The sequence below is a fragment of the Piliocolobus tephrosceles genome, chromosome 16 (assembly GCF_002776525.5).
Source record: "Piliocolobus tephrosceles isolate RC106 chromosome 16, ASM277652v3, whole genome shotgun sequence".
Taxonomy (NCBI): Eukaryota; Metazoa; Chordata; class Mammalia; order Primates; family Cercopithecidae; genus Piliocolobus; species Piliocolobus tephrosceles.
Genome location: NC_045449.1, coordinates 61,344,941 through 61,367,086, shown reverse-complemented (window position 1 = coordinate 61,367,086; position 22,146 = coordinate 61,344,941). Strand labels below are relative to the sequence as shown.

General features: G+C 44.1%; 1 protein-coding gene across 3 annotated transcripts in view; it reads right to left on the bottom strand.

Moving 5' to 3' along the window:
* Positions 1–255: 255 nt before the first annotated feature.
* Positions 256–22,146, bottom strand: part of PITPNC1 (phosphatidylinositol transfer protein cytoplasmic 1) — a 312,387-nt gene continuing 290,496 nt past the window's right edge. For all 3 annotated transcript variants that reach the window (XM_023211996.3, XM_023211998.2, XM_023211999.1), the window contains exons 7-9: positions 19,099–19,254; positions 13,337–13,400; positions 256–1,230 (exon numbers count right to left, since the gene is read on the bottom strand). In XM_023211996.3, coding sequence (XP_023067764.1) covers positions 842–1,230; positions 13,337–13,400; positions 19,099–19,254 — 609 coding nt within the window. In that variant the 3' untranslated portion in view covers positions 256–841. The remainder of the gene's footprint in view (positions 1,231–13,336; positions 13,401–19,098; positions 19,255–22,146) is intronic.

Genomic DNA, 22,146 nt, shown 5'->3' with positions numbered 1-22,146 from the left:
TGGCGCCATCTTGGCTCACTGCAACCTCCGCCTCCCAGGTTCAAGCAATTCTCCTGCCTCAGCCTCCTGAGTAGCTAGGATTACAGGCATGAACCACCACGCCCAGCTAATTTTGTATTTTTAGTAGAGATGAGGTTTTTCCATATTGGTCAGGCTGGTCTCGAACCCCCGACCTCAGGTGATTCACCTGCCTCAGCCTCCCAAAGTGCTGGGATAACAGGCATGAGGCACCATGCCCGGCTGATTTTTTTTTTGTTTTGAACACCTACTATGTATTATTCTGGAGACGGGGCCAATGGACATGAGGACTCGCTGGAACCTCAAGAGATCACAGCTCTGGCTGACGATGCAAAGAAATGATTTGGTGATTATACTTTTCTTTGATATCTTTAGTTCCCCTCCATTAGCATGAATGATTGAGAGATTATGATACTTAAAATGCTGGCATACAGTATATAGTCAGCTGTCAACTTCCAGTGTGCAACGAAATAACTGAGGCTCTCTAAGGCTTATCCTAAGTCCCAGGGATCTGCTAGGCAGCTCAGCACATCCCCAGCTCACACCCCTTCACTGCTCAGCCTGTGTGTCTGCACAGACTGTAGCCCATCTTGAGATTATCCTAAGTAAAAAGGAACTGATTGGGTAAAACAGCTATAAAGAGCCACAGAAAGCTTTTCAAAGCAAATGTAAAGAAACCTAAAATAGCTGATGAGCCAGAAGCCCTCCCTTGAATGAATAAGTGAGTGTTAGCTATGTTTTTAAAAGTTACTGACATGTTATTCTAGTTTACATATGACATCCATTTTCACTCCTCTGCTCTTTTATGGCGCAGGCCGTTTTACTAGTCCCACAAAAATGTTTCCACTCTCCATGTTCTTGGTTTTATGACCGAAATAACCTCCACGTCAAGCAACTTTAAGGGATCGAAATGTCTGGAAGAGAGAGGTGACACTGCCCAATTTAGATCCAGCTCAGGTTCTGCAGCAACAGGCTCTGGGTGACGACATGTTTCTATGGAAGGTTGGGAACCGGGCACCTGCAGTATTTCCAAGATCAATTTACAAGTGCATTTGTGAAAGGGTGGGCAACATGTTTTAAAAATTCTACGTACACTTGTTTGGGCATGACTCTCTATGTCATCCACAGGGGAGGAATGCTGATTGCAAACTTTTATGTTGGTTTGTTCATGCATGTTTTTCTCGTATTCCCGAACATCATCCATTGTCATATCTGAAAGAGGTCAAGACGTTGGCAACTTCCGTTATTAGATGCAAACTTTCAATGGGGACACTTTAGGGAAAGATGGTAGCTGAGCAGTAGCCAAGGAGGTTTAAAAAAGCAGAGACTTGTCTAACTTTATGATGAGTAAGTCATAAAGTTAGCTAAACCAACCAAATGGGGAGTGAGGGCAAGGAAGTTAAGTCAAAATAGTCTTAGAACAGAGAAGAGTGGAAATTGTTTAGGGGTGATTCTTGTAAAGTGAGCTAGGTGGGTAGAAAGTATTAGCATGTGGGCAGTGCCATAGCCTGAGATCTCCTAAAGCATCATTAGAAGATCCCATTGGGGACAGAGGGTCAGTTTTGCTTGGTTTAATACTTACCTTCCATATAGCTTTCAAAATAGATTTAGAGGTTGTTTATTTAAATCAATGCATTCGGCAACAGACAGGACACTTTCATTGCTGTTATAAGAGGCAGGATGTAGAAGGCAGAGCAGTGATATTCACTGGTACAATTGAGGTTTGGTGCAATTTGCACACAGATGTAAATTTGCACAGAATGCATGGCGTCAGAGAGTGCAGGTCTATACTGAACTTCAAGTCTTGCCTAACAGCTTGAAAATGGCTGGCACTACTTCCTCCCACACTGATCTAAAAATAAAATGGCACATGACATGATTTTTGGCCCAAGTCTGCAGTTTTTCAGTATTTCAGGATAATGATCTCTTAATCTAGTAGTTCTCAATGGGGGACAATTTTGTGACATTTTTGGTTGTTAGAACTAGGGAAGGGATGCTGCTGGCATCGGGTGTGCAGAGGCCAGGGACACTATGGAGCATCCTACAATGCACAGGACCCCCAGCCCCCAACAAAAAATTATCTGGTTCAAAATGTCAATAGTACCAAAGTTGAGAAACCTTGTCTTAATCCAGCTGATAAAAATTTTAAGGCCAGGCATGGTGGCTCATGCCTATAATCCCAGCACTTTGGGAGGCCAAGGCGGGTGGATCAGTTGAGGTCAGGAGTTTGAGACCAGCCTGGACAACATGGTGAAACCCCGTCTCTACTAAAAATACAAAAATTAGCTGGGCGTGGTGGCGGGCGCCTGTAATCCCAGCTACATGGGAGACTGAGGCAGGAGCAGCGCTTGAACCCGGTAGGCAAAGGTTGCAGGGAGCCAAGATGGTACCACTGCACTCCAGCCAGGGCGACAGAGCGAGACCCTGGTTCAAAAAAAAAAAAAAAAAACCAACCAAACAAAAAAAAACTTAAATAAGGCACCCATCCATCTTCAGTATGTGAAATGCATAAAAATGACAAGTAGTCTCACTTCAAAGACTTCTGTCATTTTATTCCTCACCCCTACCTCACTCCTTGGTTATTTTACATTTTATCAGCAGTATTCCCAGGTAGGCACTCCTCTGTTACTCTCCTGGCAGAACTGAACTTCATGCCCTTCATCAATGATGGTATGCCGAACAAAGTGCTTACTCTGCCACCCTGACCACTAATTGGCTTAGTGGGGATTTAGAGTGGGCATTCACAGCTGGAATTTGTCCTTAAGTATTTTCTGCATCATGTGGTTTGGTGTCTTTTTATATCAATCCATGTGTCATGTGAGATCCTCTTCATTTCCAAAGGGCAGACTTGCCAGGAGTTTATGATTTAATTCACTGTTGTCTGGGACCAAGATGGTGTGTGCCTCTAAATCCAGACCTGGACTATTTTATGTGGTAGATGATCCCCAGGTATACCTGGAAATCCTCAATCAAAAATGCGGTCCATAAGCAATGTAAGTATCAAGAATGCTAAGCAGCAGCCTGGCCAAGCAAGGAGCATGCTCTTCTTTTAGAAAATCGAGGTAACCAAAAAGCAATATAGAGATGCTGCTTTGTGATGAAAACAAATGCATCTTAGTTAATAATAACAACACATTCTTTCGGTACAATCACTTTACTTTCAATGGCTGCTTATCAACATTTCTTAAACACAAATATATCTGAAATCATACTAGATGATCATGTTTAGCTAGAAGTTGAACATTTAAAGAAGTTTCTCTACACATATGTCATTAGGGGGTGCTCCCCACCATCCCAACAGGCATGACAGTAATTTGGAAAACAAAAGCCAAGGAGTTAAAGGTTTTTTTGTTCTACTGAATCCCCACAGAAATCATACTTCATCTTGAATTAGCTCAACGTCAAGATAGGGGCTTCAACTTTGTGACTATGGGCTTTCAAAGATATATCCATTTTATGGATGTGAAAAAGGGTTTAACAACAAAGATATTCATTGCTGTCTTGTTCATCATAATGAAAAATTGAAAGCAACCCAGGAGACTGATAGCACTATGCAATCATCAAAAATTAGGTAGAAGAATAGTTAATACTAGAGAGAGATCCTTGATCTATTGTTTTTTTTTTTTTTTTGAGACGGAGTCTCGCTCTGTCGCCCAGGCTGGAGTGCAGTGGCCAGATCTCAGCTCACTGCAAGCTACGCCTCCCGGGTTTACACCATTCTCCTGCCTCAGCCTCCCGAGTAGCTGGGACTACAGGCACCCGCTACCTCGCCTGGCTAGTTTTTTGTATTTTTTTAGTAGAGACAGGGTTTCACCGTGTTAGCCAGGATGGTCTCGATCTCCTGACCTCGTGATCTGCCCGTCTCGGCCTCCCAAAGTGCTGGGATTACAGGCTTGAGCCACCGCGCCCGGCCCTTGATCTATTGTTACATAAAAAATAGGAGATAAAAAGGACTGTACGTAGTATATGAAATTAATTTAGTCAGAAAACCATTATCTACATTAAAAAAACACTGAAAGGATATATTTCAAAATGTTGACAGTGATTATTTTGAAGAGTTAGAATTACAGGTAATTTTAATTTCCTTCTTTTTGCTTATCTACATTTTTGAAATTTTCTACACTTGAAATTTTCTACATCAAATATGCATTGCTTGTGGAAAAGAAAAGAAAAAACATTATTTAAAAATCTATTATTTTGGGCTGGGCAGGGTGGCTTATGCCTGTAATCCCAGCACTTTGGGAGGCCGAGGTGGGCAGATCACTTGAGGCCAGGAGTTGGAGACCAGCCCAGCCAACCTGGTGAAACCCCATCTCTACTAAAAATAGACAAATTAGCCAGGTGTGGTGGCACACACCTGTAACCCCAGCTACTCGGGAGGCTGAGGTATGAGAATCGCTTAAACCCGGGAGATGGAGGCTGCAGTGAGTCAAGATCATGCCACTGCACTCCAGTCTGGGCAACAGAGCAAGACTCTGTCTCCAAAAAAATTTTTTTTTTTTTTTTATTTTGGATCATTATGAGAAGGATACCATCAATTTGGAATTGGTAAGGAGAAGATACACTTTTCCAGAATTTCTGTTCACTCTGGAAACATAATCCCCTGTTTTCTTCTTTTTATTTTGAGATAGAGTCTAACTCTGTCACCTAGGCTAGAGTGTAGTGGCGCAATCTCAGCTCACTGCAACCTCTGCCTCCGGGATTCAAGTGATTCTCCCACCTCAGCCTCCCGAGTAGCTGCGATTACTGGTGTGTGCCACCACACCTGGCTAATTTTTCTATTTTTAGTAGAGATGGGGTGTCACCATATTGGTCAGGCTGGTCTCAAACTCCTGACCTCAAGTGATCTGCCCGTCTCAGCCTCCTGAAGTGCTGGGATTACAGGAGTGAGCCACCATACCCAGTCATCCCTTTTTTTTTTTTTAAACAAAGAGTTAAGAAACTAAATTTCAGAAAATTCTATAAAAGAAAATCTCCCGATTTTGCCACATAGGAATGAACATTCCTAGTAGAGTAGTTCTCTAAAAGATGGTGATAATTTGGTCCCTGCTGTGCTAAAGGAAAATATGTTTGTCTAAATCCTGAAATATCCTCACAGACTATAAATGTGTATGAATATGATGTAAATATTTTCAGTATTTCTCAGTAATTTATGGAAATCCTAATCAAGTGGAAATGCTCCTGTTCAGGTTAGCTGGTAAAATGCACTGTCTAGCTTTTGCAACATATATGACCTCAAAATCTCTATAGAAATCAATGTTTTAGTAAATTCAATTACATGTGCCCAATGACAGATTATACAGTAATGATGATTCATCTTTATTACTGATTGATTTTCAATGATCAGAGTGACTTCAAACAATTTAGGTTCAGACTTCTTTGCTTCCAGCAAACAAATGCTTACGTGTATCAGCTCTTTTTTTTTTTTTTTTTTTTTTTTGAGACTGAGTTTCACTCTTGTCACCCAGGCTGGAGTGCAATGGTGCAATCTTGGCTCACCACAAACTTGGCCTTCCGGGTTCAAGCGATTCTCCTGCCTCAGCCTCCCAAGTAGCTGGGATTACAGCCACCCGCCACTACACCCAGCTAATTTTTGTATTTTTAGTAGAGACGGGGTTTCACCATGTTGGCCACTCCTGACCTTGTGATTCGCCCACCTTGGCCTCCCCAAGTGCTGGGATTACAGGCGTGAGCCACCACACCTGGCCCAAACTCTTAATTAAAGGAAGCCCATGCTAATTACTTTGCAAATACGTTGGTGAACAATCAGCCCTTCACTTATAGATTGTGAAAGGTCATAATGTACTGTTCCTAAATAAGGTTTCCTACGTAAAGACTCCTTAAGCCGGCAACACTGGGGATAACTGCCTGATTTAAGAGAATATTGCAACTGGTATGGTATTTCTTCTGATAAAGAAAGTACATCCTAATATCTTTGAGACTCCGCTATCAAAGGTTAAACAGCCCTGGGAAGTATTTTGGGGACACACATGCCCTGCTCATCGTACTTCAGTGGGACAGTATTTCCTTTCCTTGCCTTCTAGAGAGGTCATTTCTTTTCTTCTGTTTCTTGCTCTCCTTCAGGTGAGGAGAGATCAGATCGCAGACTCTTATCTCAGGGCGTGAGGTCATACTGCATGGGGCCTGAGTAGAATGTTCTCTGCCAGTGACTAGGCTGAGGCCAAAATCTCCTCCTCAACCATCAGCTCCACTTTGGCAAAGAGGCTCTGGTCTCAGGGGATTTGTTAATTGATAATCCTGTTAGTAAACATTTACACTGAGACTAATTTTTAGCTTATATGAACGCCGCCACACAGAATAGCTTTGTACATGTTGTACATGTATTCATGGGCAATTTGTATTTTTCTTTTTTGAGACAGAGTCTCACTCTGTCCCCAGGCTGGAGTGTAGTGGCGCCATCTCGGCTCACTGTAACTTCTGCCTCCCAGGTTCAAGTGATTCTCCTGCCTCAGTCTCCTGAGTAGCTGGGATTACAGGCACGTGTCACCATACTCGGCTAACTATTTTTGTATTTTTAGTAGAGATGGGGTTTCACCATGTTGTCCAGGCTGGTCTTGAACTCTTGACCTCAGGTGATCTGCCTGTCTCAGTCTCCCAAAGTGCTGGGATTACAGGCACGAGCCACTGTACCCGGCCTGATGTGTATTCCAGAATAAAATTCTGGAAGTGGATTGGCTGGGTCATAAGTTGTTTGTGCTTATCATTTCTATGGTATATTTTATTAAACTGGATTCTCATTTTATATTGAAAACTAGATATAATCACTCTTAAATTTTTGCTATCAGATGGGCAAACGTCCTATTTTCTTGTCTTTCTCATTACATTTCTTGTGATTAGTAGTAAGTTTGCTGGCCATTTGCATTTCTTCTTCTATGATTTACTTATTCATATCCTTTACCATTTTCTTGAGTTATTGATTTTTTTTTCTTTTTTTTGAGATAGGGTTTTGCTCTGTCATCTAGGCTAGAGTGCAGTGGTGTGACCATGGTTCACTGCAGCCTTGACCTCCCAGACTCAAGTGGTCCTTCCACCTCAGCCTCCCAAGCAGTTGGGACTACAGGCACACCATCATGTCCAGCTAATTTTTAAATTTTTTGTAGAGATAGAGTCTCCCTATGTTGCCAGGGCTGGTCTCAAACTCCTCAGCTCGAGTGATTCTCCTGCCTTGGCTTCCCAAAGTGCTGAGATTACAGGTGTGAGCAACCACACCCAGCCACATTTTCAATTTATAGGACCTCTTTATATATTATAGACAGTAATCCTGTTGACTACATATGCGGCAAATACTTTCCCCTAGTCTTTTAGCTTTGTTTATGGTGGCAATTTTCTTTCAATCATTGTATTTTTTTTTTTTTTTTGAGACAGAGTCTTGCTCTGTCGCCCGGGCTGGAGTGCAGTGGCCGGATCTCAGCTCACTGCAAGCTCCGCCTCCTGGGTTTACGCCATTCTCCTGCGTCAGCCTCCGGAGTAGCTGGGGCTACAGGCGCCCGCCACCTCGCCTGGCTAGTTTTTTTGTATTTTTACTAGAGACGGGGTTTCACCTTGTTAGCCAGGATGGTCTCGATCTCCTGACCTCGTGATCCGCCCGTCTCAGCCTCCCAAAGCGCTGGGATTACAGGCTTGAGCCACCGCGCCCGGCCCAATCATTGTATTTTTAATGAAAGGAGGTTAATGTCACAGGAAGTGGAGGCAAGATCTTATGTTTGAAAGGCCTTTAGAAGTCAGTTGAACACACATGGAAACTACAAATGCCCTTGAACAAAGCATCTGCAAGCGTGAATTTTCCTTCATTGTACCACACAGTTGCAGCAGCAAACATTTTAAAAAGGGGAGTCTTCTGTTCTAATTCAATGATCTGTGCAATGGCACATTATACTTTATTTCCCTCTACAAACATTTCCCCTCATTTTCAGGCTCCTTCACCAAAACAGAAGTCATTTTTACATCATTCTAAGTCAAAATAAAAGTCTTGAACAAGCAGTTGGGTCAGGGAGGCTCCAGAAATCATAAATAAGAATGGATACTCCTTTGGCTCCAGCAAAATGGTAGCCATCCTTTGAGAAATGCCATTTTTAAAGTCCTTTACAATGATTATAAATTCAATACATGCTTCTTACAGAAAGCTTAGAGTAACTCCATTTTTTTTTAGTGAAAGTAGCCAATCCTCAAAGTGTGGTGTATACCTTTTCCACATAATTCAGACCACTAAGATCTATAACTATAATCTATAGTTGTGATTTTTGTTTTTTGAGACAGAGTTTCGCTCTTGTTGCCCAGGCTGGAGTGCAATGGTGCGATCTCAGCTCACTGCAACCTCTGCCTCCTGGGTTCACGCGATTCTCCTGCCCCAGCCTCCTGAGTAGCTGGGATTACAGGCGCCCGCAACCAGGCCCAGCTAACTTTTGTATTTTCAGTAGAGACGGAGTTTCATCATGTTGGCCAGGCTGGTCTCGAACTCTTGACCTCAGGTGATCTGCCCACCTCGGCCTCCCAAAGTGCTGGGGTTACAGGCGTGAGCCACCGTGCCGGCCTCATAGTTGTGATTTTTTTCTGTAGTTTTTAATTGGGAGCAGGGAGTACGCAGGGGAAGGGTTCACGGGTTCCTCTGAAAATCTGATGGAAAGTTATAGATTCTCTCCCCAGATAAACGAATAGAAGCACACACACATACAATGTTGCATTGGAAAATGCTGGCTTGGTGAACTCAACCAGCTAATGCAACCCCTAGCAGGCTTCTTTCTCCATTTTAATCTTGCTTCCCTCATTGTTAGACCTGCTCTAGGAACTCCAGGCTGATTTCTAAGTCACTTTCATGAGACAGTGTGGTCTACACCAGCCAGAACTCCCCCTCCCTCATACTTTTTGGTTAGAGTCAGGTTTTCAAAGACATTCGTGAGGTTCACCTCAATCATGGGCTCCTTCTGGCAGTGTTCTGTGTTCCTTTCTCAAAACACTGTCAGATTTGTAAAGCAAAACCATGCCTTTGTGAAACTGGGCTGCCTATTTTTATCCACCTTCCCTCTCACCCCATTTCCTGAAATATGTTGTTGTTATTTCTCTGATTAGTGTTCTAGTCATGCAGAGAGACCCAAGGCTCATGGATAAAGACCAATCACAGCTTTGAAAGACACTCAACTCCTCCAATATGGAAATGGTTACACTTTACAATGAATATGAGCAGAATAAAATCTCTTTAGGGAAACAGTTTCATGACAGCCAAATGCTGAAACTCAGAAGAGATACAAAATTAATCCTTGGCTGACAAATGATCACTACCCTCAACAATGTCCTTTTTTTCTTGACTCTTAATTAAGCACTGGAGGTGGTGAGTCTAATTAGAGAGAAAGACATCTAGAGCTGCTCATGCATCAGCGTGTACAGTTTGTGCACTGTATGAATACACAGCAGAGGAGGCCAATGGGGCTAAAATTCAGCCCTAAGCCCAGAGCACCTGCTGAGTCTGCCCAGAAGGGGCACCTTTTTCTAATTCATCTGAGGAAAGGAGAGCGTTTTTTCTAATTCTCACAAGAAATCAGAGTAAGAATTTGGGGTCCTGCAATCATTTTAAAATTTATTTTATTTTTTTGTTTTTTAGAGACAAAGGCTCGCTCTGTCGCCCAGGCTGGAGTGTGGTTGGCCCTGTGGACAGCTATGATTCTCTAGTTAACCTATTTGGATTGAATCAATTAAATTGTCCTTATAACCCAATGTCCCCAGTCTGGTTTATAGCCCATGTCATAAGCCAGTAGTTCTTAAAATTTAGCCAGCAACAAAACCATCTGGAGGGCTTGTTAAAACAACTGCTGGTGGCCGGGCGCGGTGGCTCAAGCCTGTAATCCCAGCACTTTGGGAGGCCGAGACGGGCGGATCACGAGGTCAGGAGATCAAGACCATCCTGGCTATCACGGTGAAACCCCATCTCTACTAAAAATACAAAAAACTAGCCGGGCGAGGTGGCGGGCGCCTGTAGTCCCAGCTACTTGGGAGGCTGAGGCAGGAGAATGGCGTGAACCCGGGAGGTGGAGCTTGCAGTGAGCTGAGATCCGGCCACTGCACTCCAGCCTGGGCGACAGAGCAAGACTCCGTCTCAACAAAAAAAAAAACAAAAAAAAAAAACTGCTGGGCTAGACCCTCAGAGTTTCCGAGTTAGCACGTTTGGGGTGGGGCCTGAGAATATGCATTTCTAACAAATACCCAAGAGATGCTGACGTTGCAGGTCCAGGGACCTTACTTTGAGAACCAGTGCTAGAAGCTATAGCTATAGGCAAGGATTTATTTTGGACCTTTTCCATGTTTACTAATGAGAGCCTCACTGAGCCTGTCCAGATCAAATAAAAATAAGTCATTCAGGTACCCCAAAATGGAGTGGAAGGGTAATGCTAGTGGGCACTTAGCCTGGGTACCAGTGGCACACATGGTCCACAGTTCCCAGAATTACTTTGCATACAGGACTGAGAAGGCACTCTGTGGACAGGAGGCATTTCCATTCATTTGATTCACCGAGTGTCTGCATCTGTGTGATGAAGGAGCCACTGTTTTCCTGGTCAGTAGCTCAGCTGTGGGTACTGACGGTTGCAGTAGCTTACATGAAATTAACAGTGTAGTTCTCAGACCATTGCTGAGTGAAAAGGCTGTTTGTTTTGGTTGGAGCTATGTCAGTGTATGCAAGGGGAGACCCACCCTGCGGAGTGCAAGGTGTTCTGATGATCCACATTCACTAAAGCCCACACTGTTGTTTTGTGCTCAGATAAGGGAAAGGCTTTTTGCACAATAGACTCCTTAGTTGTTAAATGCTTCCACTTCACTCATCCTAAGTAAGTGCGTGCTCTTTTTTGAAGGTATCCAGATTCAGGGAAATCTCCTGTTTCCTTTGGTACATTATTCTAGCCTTGGGCTCCTGTTATAATCCCAGATTTCTTTTTTTTTTTTTTTTAAGAGATGAGGTCTTGCTCGGTCACCCAGGTTAGAGTGCAGTGGTGCGATCACAGCTCACTGCAGCCTCCAGCTCCTGGGCTCACCAAGTGATCCTTTCACCTTGGTCTCCTGAGTAGCTAAGACTACGGACATGTACCACTGTGCCTGGCTAATTTTATTTTATTTATTTATTTTGTAGAGATCATGTCTTGCTATGTTGCCCATGTGGTCTCGAATTCCTGGGCTCAAGTGATCCTCCACCCCAGGCCTCCCAAAGTGCTGGGATTACAGGTGTGAGCTACCGTGCCTGGCAGGATTTTTCTTTTCTTCAATTTTTATTAGAAGTTCATAAGTCTCGGCCGGGTGCAGTGGCTCACGCCTGTAATCCTAGCACTTTGGGAGGCTGAGGTGGGTGGATCACGAGGTTAGGAGTTTGAGACCAACCTGGCCAACATAGTGAAACCCCGTCTCTATTAAAAATACAAAAAAATTAGCAGGGCGTGGTGGTGGGAGCCTGTAATCCCAGCTACTTGGGAGGCTGAGGCAAGGAAAATCGCTTGAACCTAGGAGGCAGAGGTTGCAATAAGCCGAGATGGCTCACTGCTGTACTCTAGCCCTTATGACAGTGCGAGACTCTGTCTCAAACAAAAAAAAAAAAAAAAAGGAAGTCCCTAAGTCTAAGTCTCTTCCTTGCCCTTTGCCCTAGGCTCACCCCATCCCCTTTCTGGCCTTTCATTTACTAGATACCCACCCACGTTGGGTTTTCTTCCTATATCCTGCCTGTAATCAAACCCTCTTTATTATTCTGTCCTCTTGATCAGAATCCGGCTATTCTTTTAGCTGAAAAATCTTCTTTGGCACTCTGGCAACAGAGAGAAACCTATCCAAGTGCCCTGTCTGTTGGTTTTCAAAGTGGCAGGTTTTTGGCCCTTCCGGTACCTCTCTTTTTGCCAAATTTCTAATCAGTTTGCACCTATGATTCTTTAAATATCCTTTTGATATTTCCTTGGTGTTGGTAGTGAGGAAACCGTGAGCTCTGAGGAGCACAAGTTGGGAGAGACCAGAAGTTCTTATCCTTTCTTGGGGTCTGTGCTCCCTCTGAGAATTGGAGAAAAGCTCCCCAGAAAAAAACAACCAGAAAGATTTATTTAAGGATCAGAGGAAGTAATCACAGGAGACTCTCCTGCCTGCCTCACAAAACGCAACTAGAAATAGACAGGTCTCTGGGAGACATCATGACAATGTGGCAAGCCAGTGCTTTTGCGGCATGAGAGCGGCATTCTGTGGGTGTGTGATAAGAAAGCGTTAAATGATCTGCATTTGGACAAACCTAGAAAGGTGCATTTGCGCTTCAGAAGGTGCAGATCTGGGAAAACTGCAAAAGGAGGTAAAAAAAAAAAAAAAGGAAAAAAAAAAAAAAAAGAAAAGCCCGTAGCTTATAGAACCATGCCTTTTAAATGTGGCTCAGAAATCGCTAACAATACTAATAATAATGACTGTCTTTGCCCCTTCCGTCTAACGTGTCCTTTTACTTTGGTACCTTCTGCTCAGAAAAGGGAGGGAGTTGGTGAAACAGTGACAGAAAAGGACCAAAATGCAATCTAGGTTATACTCAGAACAAATTTAGTGTGACTTAGGAAAAGGCCAAGGAGGAGGGCATTTCATTAGACAATCGACCTGAAAATCAGATCTAACCTAAGTCACTGGTGGGGCGTGTTCCTTTCTATTTATAGCCAAGGACGGTAGCCATCTGATGACTGATTCTGGGAGTGCAGAAAATTCATGTGGACAAAACAAGACTGCTGAGGACCTGGGAAGGATGGTCCATCCATCATGCGATGAAGCTAACCTTGTTTTCATTTGCTGGAAATGTGTAGAAATCGTTTAACTGTTCCCAGATCATGAACAAAAAAGCCAGAACAATAGTTTCAATTAGGATGAACCGGGCACCTATGCCTCTGTCTGCCCTTGAATTTTTGCAGAACCTGTATATATTTGGTGAGGGGTGGTTTCAAATGTTTTCTGAATCAAAGGACTGCTTTTACTTGACAGGATGCTTCAGAAAGCTTTGATCTTGAAGTTTAGGATAAATTAGGATGGGTTTGAAACCCATCTAACAGAAAATGATGGAGCCGTGCGTATCAACTATGTAAGCATCAAACATCCTGAGGTTCCTACTTAGTCAATAATTCTGTGGTTATTTTAGACCAAGCTTCTATAATTACATCTCCATTATGCTTGGCAGACAGTGCTATTTCCAACACAGGAAGCAACGGCCTTGCCTTTGTTGTTGTCCTTCTAGGTAGCAGTTGAAGCCAAATGGACAGAAAGCCCAAGACAACATGAAGTTGTTCTACAAGTTATTTTGGAGAAATTAACTTACCATACCACTCATCAACCCATGCAAAAGCCTGTCTATGTCCAATCAGCAGAATGTCTCGGACCACCTAAAAAGTAAAAGAAGGAGATTGAAATAATAGCATCGTTGATGAAAACTATTTGGAAGACAAGTTGTTAACAATTCTGGGAATCTTTGCGATTACAGAGTTCTTAATCCCTCTGTCTGTAGGTGATGACAATTACAGGCTGCCTATAGGTCCTATAGTGCTCACACACCTCCAGCCCTTCCCCATGGTGTACATATACTTGCAGTATATTCATCTCCTTGTCTTATTTGAGAGTAGGGCTGGGTGTGTGTACAAACTAATGACAAATACTTGACACTCACACAGCAGTGATACAAATAAATCTCTAGGTTAATTACCTTGAAGTTTTTCTCTCCATCTAACTAAAACAGCATCTACTTCTCATCTGTGGGAGGGTGTATGTCTCACTGGTTGGTGCCAGGAGGTCATAAATGTTGGAAATCTAGAACACTTTTCTAGGCAGCAAGTCACTTTTTTTTTTTTTGGAGACAGAGTCGCTCTGTCACCAAGCTGGAGTGCAGTGGCGCAATCTCGGCTCACAGCAACCTTCGCCTCCAGGGTTCAAGCAATTCTCCTGCCTCGGCCTCACGAGTAGCTGGGACTACAGGCACGTGACACCGTGCCTGGCTAACTTTTGTAGTTTTAGTAGAGATGGGGTTTCACCATGTTTGCCAGGATAGTCTCGATCTCTTGACCTCGTGATATGCCCACCTCAAACTCCCAAAGTGCTGGGATCACAGGTGTTAGCCACCACACCTGGCCGACAGCAAGTCACTTCTAAGCAAACAGCACTTAACATTCCCTCTTTTCTGATGACATATCCTAAAAAGTGAACAGCACTTAACGTTCTCTCTTTTCTGATGACATATCCTAAATAGATTCTTTTTTTTTTTTTTTTGAGACAGAGTCTTGCTCTGTACCCCAGACTGAAGTGCAGTGGTGCAATCTCAACTCACCGTAACCTCTGCCTCTTGTGGTTAAGTGATGGTTAAGTGATTCTTGTGCCTTAGCCTCCTGAGTAGCTGGGACTACAGGTGCACGCCACCATGCCTAGCTAATTTTTGTATTTTTATTACGGACAGGGTTTCGCCATGTTGTCCAGGCTGGTCTCAAACTCCTGGCCTCAAGCAATTCACCTGCTTTGGCCTTCTAAAGTGCTAGGATTACAGGTGTGAGCCACCTCACCCAGCCTGATTCATTTTTTTAATTGTATATTTTAAAATAACTTAAGAGTGTAATTGGATTGTTTGTAACACAAAGGAGAAATGCTGGAGGGGATGGATACCGCAGTCCTCACTTTGTGCTTATTTCACATTACAGGCCGTATGAAAAAATCTCACATACCCCCCAAATCTTTACACCTACTATGTACCCACAAAAATTATTTAAAAAATAAATATTGATTCAATTTTTCTGTTTATCTTTTTTTTTTTTTTTTTGAGATGGAGTCTTGCTCTGTCCCCAGGCTGGAGTGCAGTGGTGCGATCTCGGCTCACTGCAACCTCCGCCTCCCTGGTTCAAGCGATTCTCCTGCCTCAGCCTCCTGAGTAGCTGGGATTACAGGTGCCTGCCACCATGCCCGGCTAATTTTTGTATTTTTTTTTAGTAGAGATGGTGTTTCACCATGTTCGTCAGGCTGGTCTCGAACTCCTGATCTTGTGACCCGCCTGCCTCGGCCTCCCAAAGTGCTGGGATTACAGGCATGAGCCACCATGCCCGGCCTCAATTTTTAAACAAACATAAATGAAGGTGTAAGATACAAGATAAATAAATATCCTTTTAGGTTTGACTTTCATGTAATAGAAGGAGGGAAAAAAGGCAGTTTCTTTTAACTATCATTGAAAGGATGAAAAAAGAGACCTGAACTAGAATAGAACATAATGGGAATGATAAACTTGACTGGACACAAAAGGGATGAAATTGTTTCTTATGGTGACACATAATGGCAATAGAAGGCTAAGGAAAATAGTGTATACCATTTGTGTGTGTGCATGTGTGTGTATGTGTGTGTGTGTGAGAGATACTGTTCATGTGTTTTTATTTCATGGTATTTTTTTCCATCCTGGGTAAATATGTCTTTTTACATTTCTTGGATACAGTCTCCCTCCAACATTCCTTTCTTCCTGCCAAACAAATCCAGTGATTGTCAAAAACCTCGCGTGGAAGGTTGAAGCATGTTTCAATAAATGAAGGATTTTAATTCAGTGAATTTGCAGAAACAAGGAAAGCATTTATAATGAAGTGTTTATGACTGCAGGCCTCTGGATATCTAGTGAGGCTTTTATGACTTGAAAGTAGGAAACACATAATGAATACAAGAAACAACACGTAGCTATACACACTTGAGTGCTGAGTGTCTCAAATTCATGGAAATCAAAAGAACAGCATCGAGGCATCAGTAAATGTACCCTATTACACGAAGCACAACACAGCTGTCGGCTGGAAACAAGAATTCAATAATGTGCTAATGGCTCGCTTTTGAACATTTTTTTCCCCTTAATTGTGAATAGATTCTTAAAAAAACAAAGGTGTTCAGAGAAAGGCATCCCTGGCACCTTCAACCCATGCAAATGCTAGCCTCAGATACTCATTAGCGACTCACGTGCCAGAGCAGGTGTGTTTCTGGAGTGTCAATAACACTTCATTATATTTGGAAAGGGCAAGGCATAAATCTTACAGGTATTTTCAAGAAACAGATTCTCAAAACTAGCTTGAGTCAGCTGTGAGAAAAGAAACACAGTGGACCCTGGGGCAATCTAAATATGGCCTTTTAAATTATTATTTTTTTTGGAGACGGAGTCTTGCTCTGTCACCCAGGCTATAGTGCAGTGGTATGACCTAGGCTCACTGCAGCCTCTCCTTCCTGGGTTCAAGTGATTCTCCTGCCTCGGTCTCCCGAGTAGCTGGGACTACAGGCACCCATCACCACGCCCAGCTAATTTTTGCATTTTTAGTAGAGACGAGATTTCACCATGTTGGCCAGGCTGGTCTCGAACTCCTGACCTCAAGTGATCCGCCTGCCTTGGCCTCTCGAAGTGCTGGGATTACAGCTGTGAACTGCACCCAGCTTTATTTTTATTTTGCATTATTCTCTTTTTAACTGACAACTCTGGCTTTGATAAATGTGCTTTGTGAGTAGAAATAAAACACACTATGAAGCTGGGTGTGGTGGCTCACAAGTGTAAACCCAGTACTTTGGGAGGCCAAGGCGGGCAAATCAGTTGAGGTTAGGAGCTCGAGACCAGCCTGGCTAACATGGTAAAACCCCGTCTCTACTAATAATACAAAAATTAGCCGGGTGTGGTGGCACGCACCTGTGCCTTAGCTACTCAGGAGGCTCAGGCACAAGAATTGCTCGAATCTGGGAGGCGGAAGTTGCAGTGAGCCGAGATCACGTCACTGCACTCCAGCCTGGGCGACAGATTGAGACTCCATCTCAAAAAAACAAAACAAAACAAAAAAACACTATGATAGTGGCTCTAGAAAGAGGAGGTCTTTTTACCTTAAAAAGCCACACATAAAAAGGGATGCTGTGGGAAACCAAGGAAGATACTGTCTTACATAGATATAGAGCTGAGGCTGGAAAACGTACTTTGGGAGCTGCAATTGCTTTCCTGTGCGATAACCAGGACACAGGAGGAAAACGGGATCCTGGAGCTTGATTTCTATGTATCACATTTCATTCTGGCTCCTGGCTGGCTGGCTGGGTTCTGGAGCAGGGGAGAGGAGCGGCATGCTTCTGTGTTCAAGAAAACACCCAGGCCTCTCATGTTTGTGCCAGAGTCCGCCATTTACCATGAGCCTGAGTTATGAGGGTTCAAGAGACTGGCAGTCTAGTTCTTGGACCTAAATTCCAGAACTAAACTTTTTATTGTTAACTGGACCCCAATCTCAATAGACAAATCCATCTAAGTAATGAAAAGTCGAGTGCATTAAGGTTAAATTCCAGTGACTCCAAAATAATTTTGGAAAGCTACTCTTTATCAGTTTTTAAGTGGAAAAATAAACAGATAACCAGCCTATCTGGAATGTAGAGACAATCTGAGTAGTATTTATTCTTATGAAAATGAGAGCAGCTACAAAGGGCAATGCTCAACATTGCATTTCCCATTTTTTTCTCCCATGAGGGACAGAGTCATGTTAGAAACCCTGAGAAAATATGGATCATCACCAAGGGGGATTCTGCTACAAAATGAACATGCTGGCCAGGCGCGGTGGCTCACGCCTGTAATCCCAGCACTTTGGGAGGCCGAGGCGGGCAGATCACGAGGTCAAGAGATCGAGACCATGCCGGCCAATGTGGCGAAACTCCATCTCTGCTAAAAATACGAAAATTATCTGGGCATGGTGGCATGCGCACCTGTAGTCCCAGCTACTCGGGAGGCTGAGGCAGGGGAATCGCTTGAACCCGGGAGGCATAGGTTGCAGTGAGCTGAGATCGTGCCACTGCACTTCAGCCTGGTGACAGAGTGAGACTCTGTCTGAAAACAACAACAGCAACAACAACAACAACAAAAAACCAAAATGAACATGCTTAGCCAAAGTAGGTATACAATTGAAATCTGCATCCTGCGGCTGTTAACAATTCTTTGGTAACAGAATTATTATTATTATTTCCTTTTTTTTTTTTTTTTTTTTGAGATGGAGTCTTGCTCTGCCGCCCAGGCTGGAGTGCAGTAGCACAATTTCAGCTCACTGCAACCTCTGCCTCCTGGGTTCAAGCAATTCTCCTGCCTCAGTCTCCTGAGTAGCTGGGATTACAAGCACGTGCCACCACACCTGGCTAATTTTTTTGTATTTTTAGTAGAGACAGGGTTTCACCAGGTTGGCCAGGCTGGTCTCGAACTCCTGACCTCAAGTGATCCACCTGCCTCAGCCTCCCAAAGGGCTGGTATTACAGGCATGAGCCAACGCACCTGGCCACTTTGGTAACAGAATTATTAAAGGAGCAGAAATGCTGGGGTATACTGTCTAATGGGACTACTGGGGTTTCTTGTTCTATCTCTGGGCATCTTCTGCTTTAGGTGACTACATTTGCAGATCTTTTGGGCAGCAATTAACCTTAGGGGTTGTGCTCACAGATAAGCCCTTTGGCTGTTTCCCACGTGCCTGTCTGGGAGCAGATGAGCCCAATGCCAAAGTGAGAAGTGTATTTCCCAAATACACTTGCCTAACACACACGGAGGTCACAGAATGAGAGATGAAGTGTAAAACATCTATTACTGGAAGAAAATTGAACCCATGCATAAAATGCATTTTCATCCAAAAAGTGTTTTTTATTTTTTTATTTTTTATTTTTTGAGACAGAGTTTCTCTCTTACCACCCAGGCTGGAGTGCAATGGTGTGATCTCGGTTCACTGCAATCTCTGCTTCCCGGATTCAAGCGATTCTCCTGCCTCAGCCTCCTGAGTAGCTGGGTTACAGGCACCCACCACCACGCCCAGCTAATGTTTTTGTATTTTTAGTAGAGACGGGGTTTTACCATGTTGGCCAGGCTGGTCTTGAACTCTTGGCCTCAAGGGATCCACCTGTCTCGACCTCCCAAAGTGCTAGGATTACAGGCGTGGGCCACCCCGACTGGCCCAAAAAGTGTTTTTGAGATGCAGTGATCTGATGTTGGTGCAGTATTTGTGCACCTGCTGTGTATCATGCACTTTAACTTGGCAATATAAACAGTTACCTTTTCCATAGCCCAGGAACTGCTGCTGGGCCACTTACCTTGTGTACAAATTGTTCCACTCTGGTCTGAAGCCCCCAGACCTCAAACTTCACAGTCACCAGCTTGTAGGAGCACATGATAGGCTGATGATTATCTCTCCAGCCTTCCCTCAACTGTCCCCGTCCTGTCTTCTCTGACTTGAAGTGCTTAGGATCCTCGAAAAAAAAAAAAAAAAAAAAAAGCAAAGAAATTTGATATATTAAAAGTTTGATGATCGATATTAAATGTCGGGAATAAGTATGAAATAACAAGGAAACAGGGCCAGGCGCAGTGGCTCAAGCCTGTAATCCAGCACTTTGGGGGGCCGAGGCGGGCAGATCACCTGAGGTCGGGAGTTCGAGACCAGCCTGACCAACATGGAGAAACCCCGTCTCTACTATAAATACAAAATTAGCTGGGCGTGGTGGTAATCCCACCTACTGCCTGTAATCCCAGCTACTTGGGAGGCTGAGGCAAGAGAATTGCTTGAACCCGGGAGGCGGAGGTTGCGGTGAGCCGAGATCGCACCATTGCACTCCAACCTGGGTAACAAGAGTGAAACTCCATCTCAGAAACAAACGAACGAGCAAACATAGAGACAGAAAGTAGATTAGTAGTTGACAAGGATTGAGGAAAGGAAGGGATGTAGATTATGAATGGATATAACATTTCCTCTTGGAGTGATGAAAATGTTCTGGTATTAGACAGTGGTGATAGTTGCACAACCTTCTGAATATGCTAAAAAACACTGAATTGCACATTTATTTAAAAGGATGAATTATATTGTGTCTCAATTCTGTTGAGATGGAGTCTCACTCTGTTGCCCAGGCTGGAGTGCAGTGGCGCGATCTCAGCTCACTGCAAGCTCCGCCTTCTGGGTTCACATCATTCTTCTGCCTCAGTCTCCCCTGGGACTACTGGTGTCCGCCACCATGCCAACTAATTTTTTGTATTTTTAGTAGAGACGGGGTTTCATCGTGTTAGCCAGGATAGTCTCGATCTCCTGACCTCGTGATCTGCCTACCTCGGCCTCCCAAAATGCTGGGATTACAGGCATGAGCCACCGCACCTGGCCTCAATTTTTTCTTTTCTTTTTTTGTAGAGATGGGTCTCACTGTATTGCCCAGGCTGGTCTCCAACTTCTCACCTCAAGTGATCCTCCCTTCTTGGCTGCCCAAAGTACTGGGATTACAGGTGTGAACCACCATACCTGGCCTCACAACAGCTTTAAATACAGTAGACAAAAACCGGGAACAGTCCAAATGTTCATCAGCAAGAAACCAAACAGATAAATTGTGGTCTAGGTGCACAATGGAATACTAGACAGCAATGAAAAAGAACAAATGGCTGATGCATGCAAAAACATGTACAACTCTCACTGATGCTATGTTAAGCAAAAGTAGTCAAATGCAATAGCATATACATTGTATGATTCAAACTGAAATTCAAGAACAAGCAAAACTTTATGTATGGTGATAAAAGTTAAATGAGCAGTAACCTCTTTGACGGTTGGGGTTTGGTGCACAGGGACATGAAGGAAACTTCTGGGATGATTATATGTTGATCTGGATGTAACGTGTACACATCCACTGAGTTTTACACTTAAGATTTGTATTATACTTCAATTATAAGAATGAAAAACAGGTAAAAGGGTTTTTGGTTGTTGCTGTTTTTGAGATGGAGTCTTGCTCTGTCACCCAGGCTGGAGGGCAGTGGCTTGATCTTGGCTCACCCCAACCTCTGCCTCCCGGGTTCAAGTGATTCTCCTGCCTCAGCCTCCTAAGTAGCTGGGATTACAGGCGTCTGCCACCACGCCCAGCTAATTTTTGTATTTTTAGTAGAGACCGGGTTTTGCCATGTTGGCCTGGCTGGTAAACCTGGCAGTCAGGGGGCCCTGTGTAGAGAAGTAGATAGGATGAGACACAAAACCACATTGGCTGGGACAGCCCCAGCCCTTTTAATGCAGACCAGACTGTGTCTCAGGGGTGGATTTGGGAGGTAAAAGCAGGCTGCTTACAAATAAAGACAGGGTTATTCACTCAGGTCTGGCTGTGGCTCTGCCAAGGCTATCTGGCGCTGGCCTCTAAAAAGGGCTTTCAGGCTGCCCTTGACTTCCCTTACAGATCTGCCTCCTCTGTCAGGATCTTTCTGCTACGGTGAGCACTTCCACAACTGTAGCTCCTCTAAAAAACACAGTGCACTCCCAGGGCCAACTTCCATGCCAGGCTGACGCCAGGCCTTCATCAAAGTAGAGGGTGAATGCTTGCCCTCCTGCCTCTTCTCTATCTCTCCATCCACCATTCCCCACTCTGCTGCCACAGTGGCCTCCTAGATGTAAACTCCCCTCCTCAAAATCTGTCCACGGCACCATGAGTGTAGCATAAAAGTAATATGCCCTGGCAGGAAGGAAGTACAAGGTCTTTTATGTTATTACTTATTTTTCTGGCATCTTTTCCAGACCAGCCTCCCAATGCCACACCTCTCTTGTGAGCCTTAAGAAGCTCCCGCTGGCCACATTCTCCAAAGCCCCAGGAGTCTGGAACCTCCTAGATAGGCACTGGTCCCCCTTCCTGAAGTTCCTTCTCCCCCACCAACTCCTGCACTCTGACTGATTCTCCTTTCCTTGCTTCAAGACTTAAGTTAGGGGCTGGGTACAGTGGCTCATGCCTTTAATCCCAACACTTTGTGAGGCCAAGGCAGGAGGATTGCTTGAGGCCAGAAGTTCAAGGCCAGGCTGGCCAACACAGCAAGACCCCAGCTGTATTAAAAAAAAAGAAAGAAAGAAAGAAAAACACTTGGTCAGGCATGGTGGCTGAGGCCTGTAATCCCAGCACTTTGGGGGGCCAAGGTAGGTGGATCATTTGAGGTCAGGAGTTTGAGACCAGCTTGGGCAACATGGTGAAAGCCTGTCTCTACTAAAAATACCAAAAAAATTAGCTGGGCATGGTGATGTACGCCTGTAATCCCAGCTACTAGGGAGGCTGAGGCAAGAGAAGCACTAGAATCCAGAAAACGGAGGTTGCAGTGAGCCGAGATTGTGCCACTGCACTCCAGCCTGGGCGACAGAG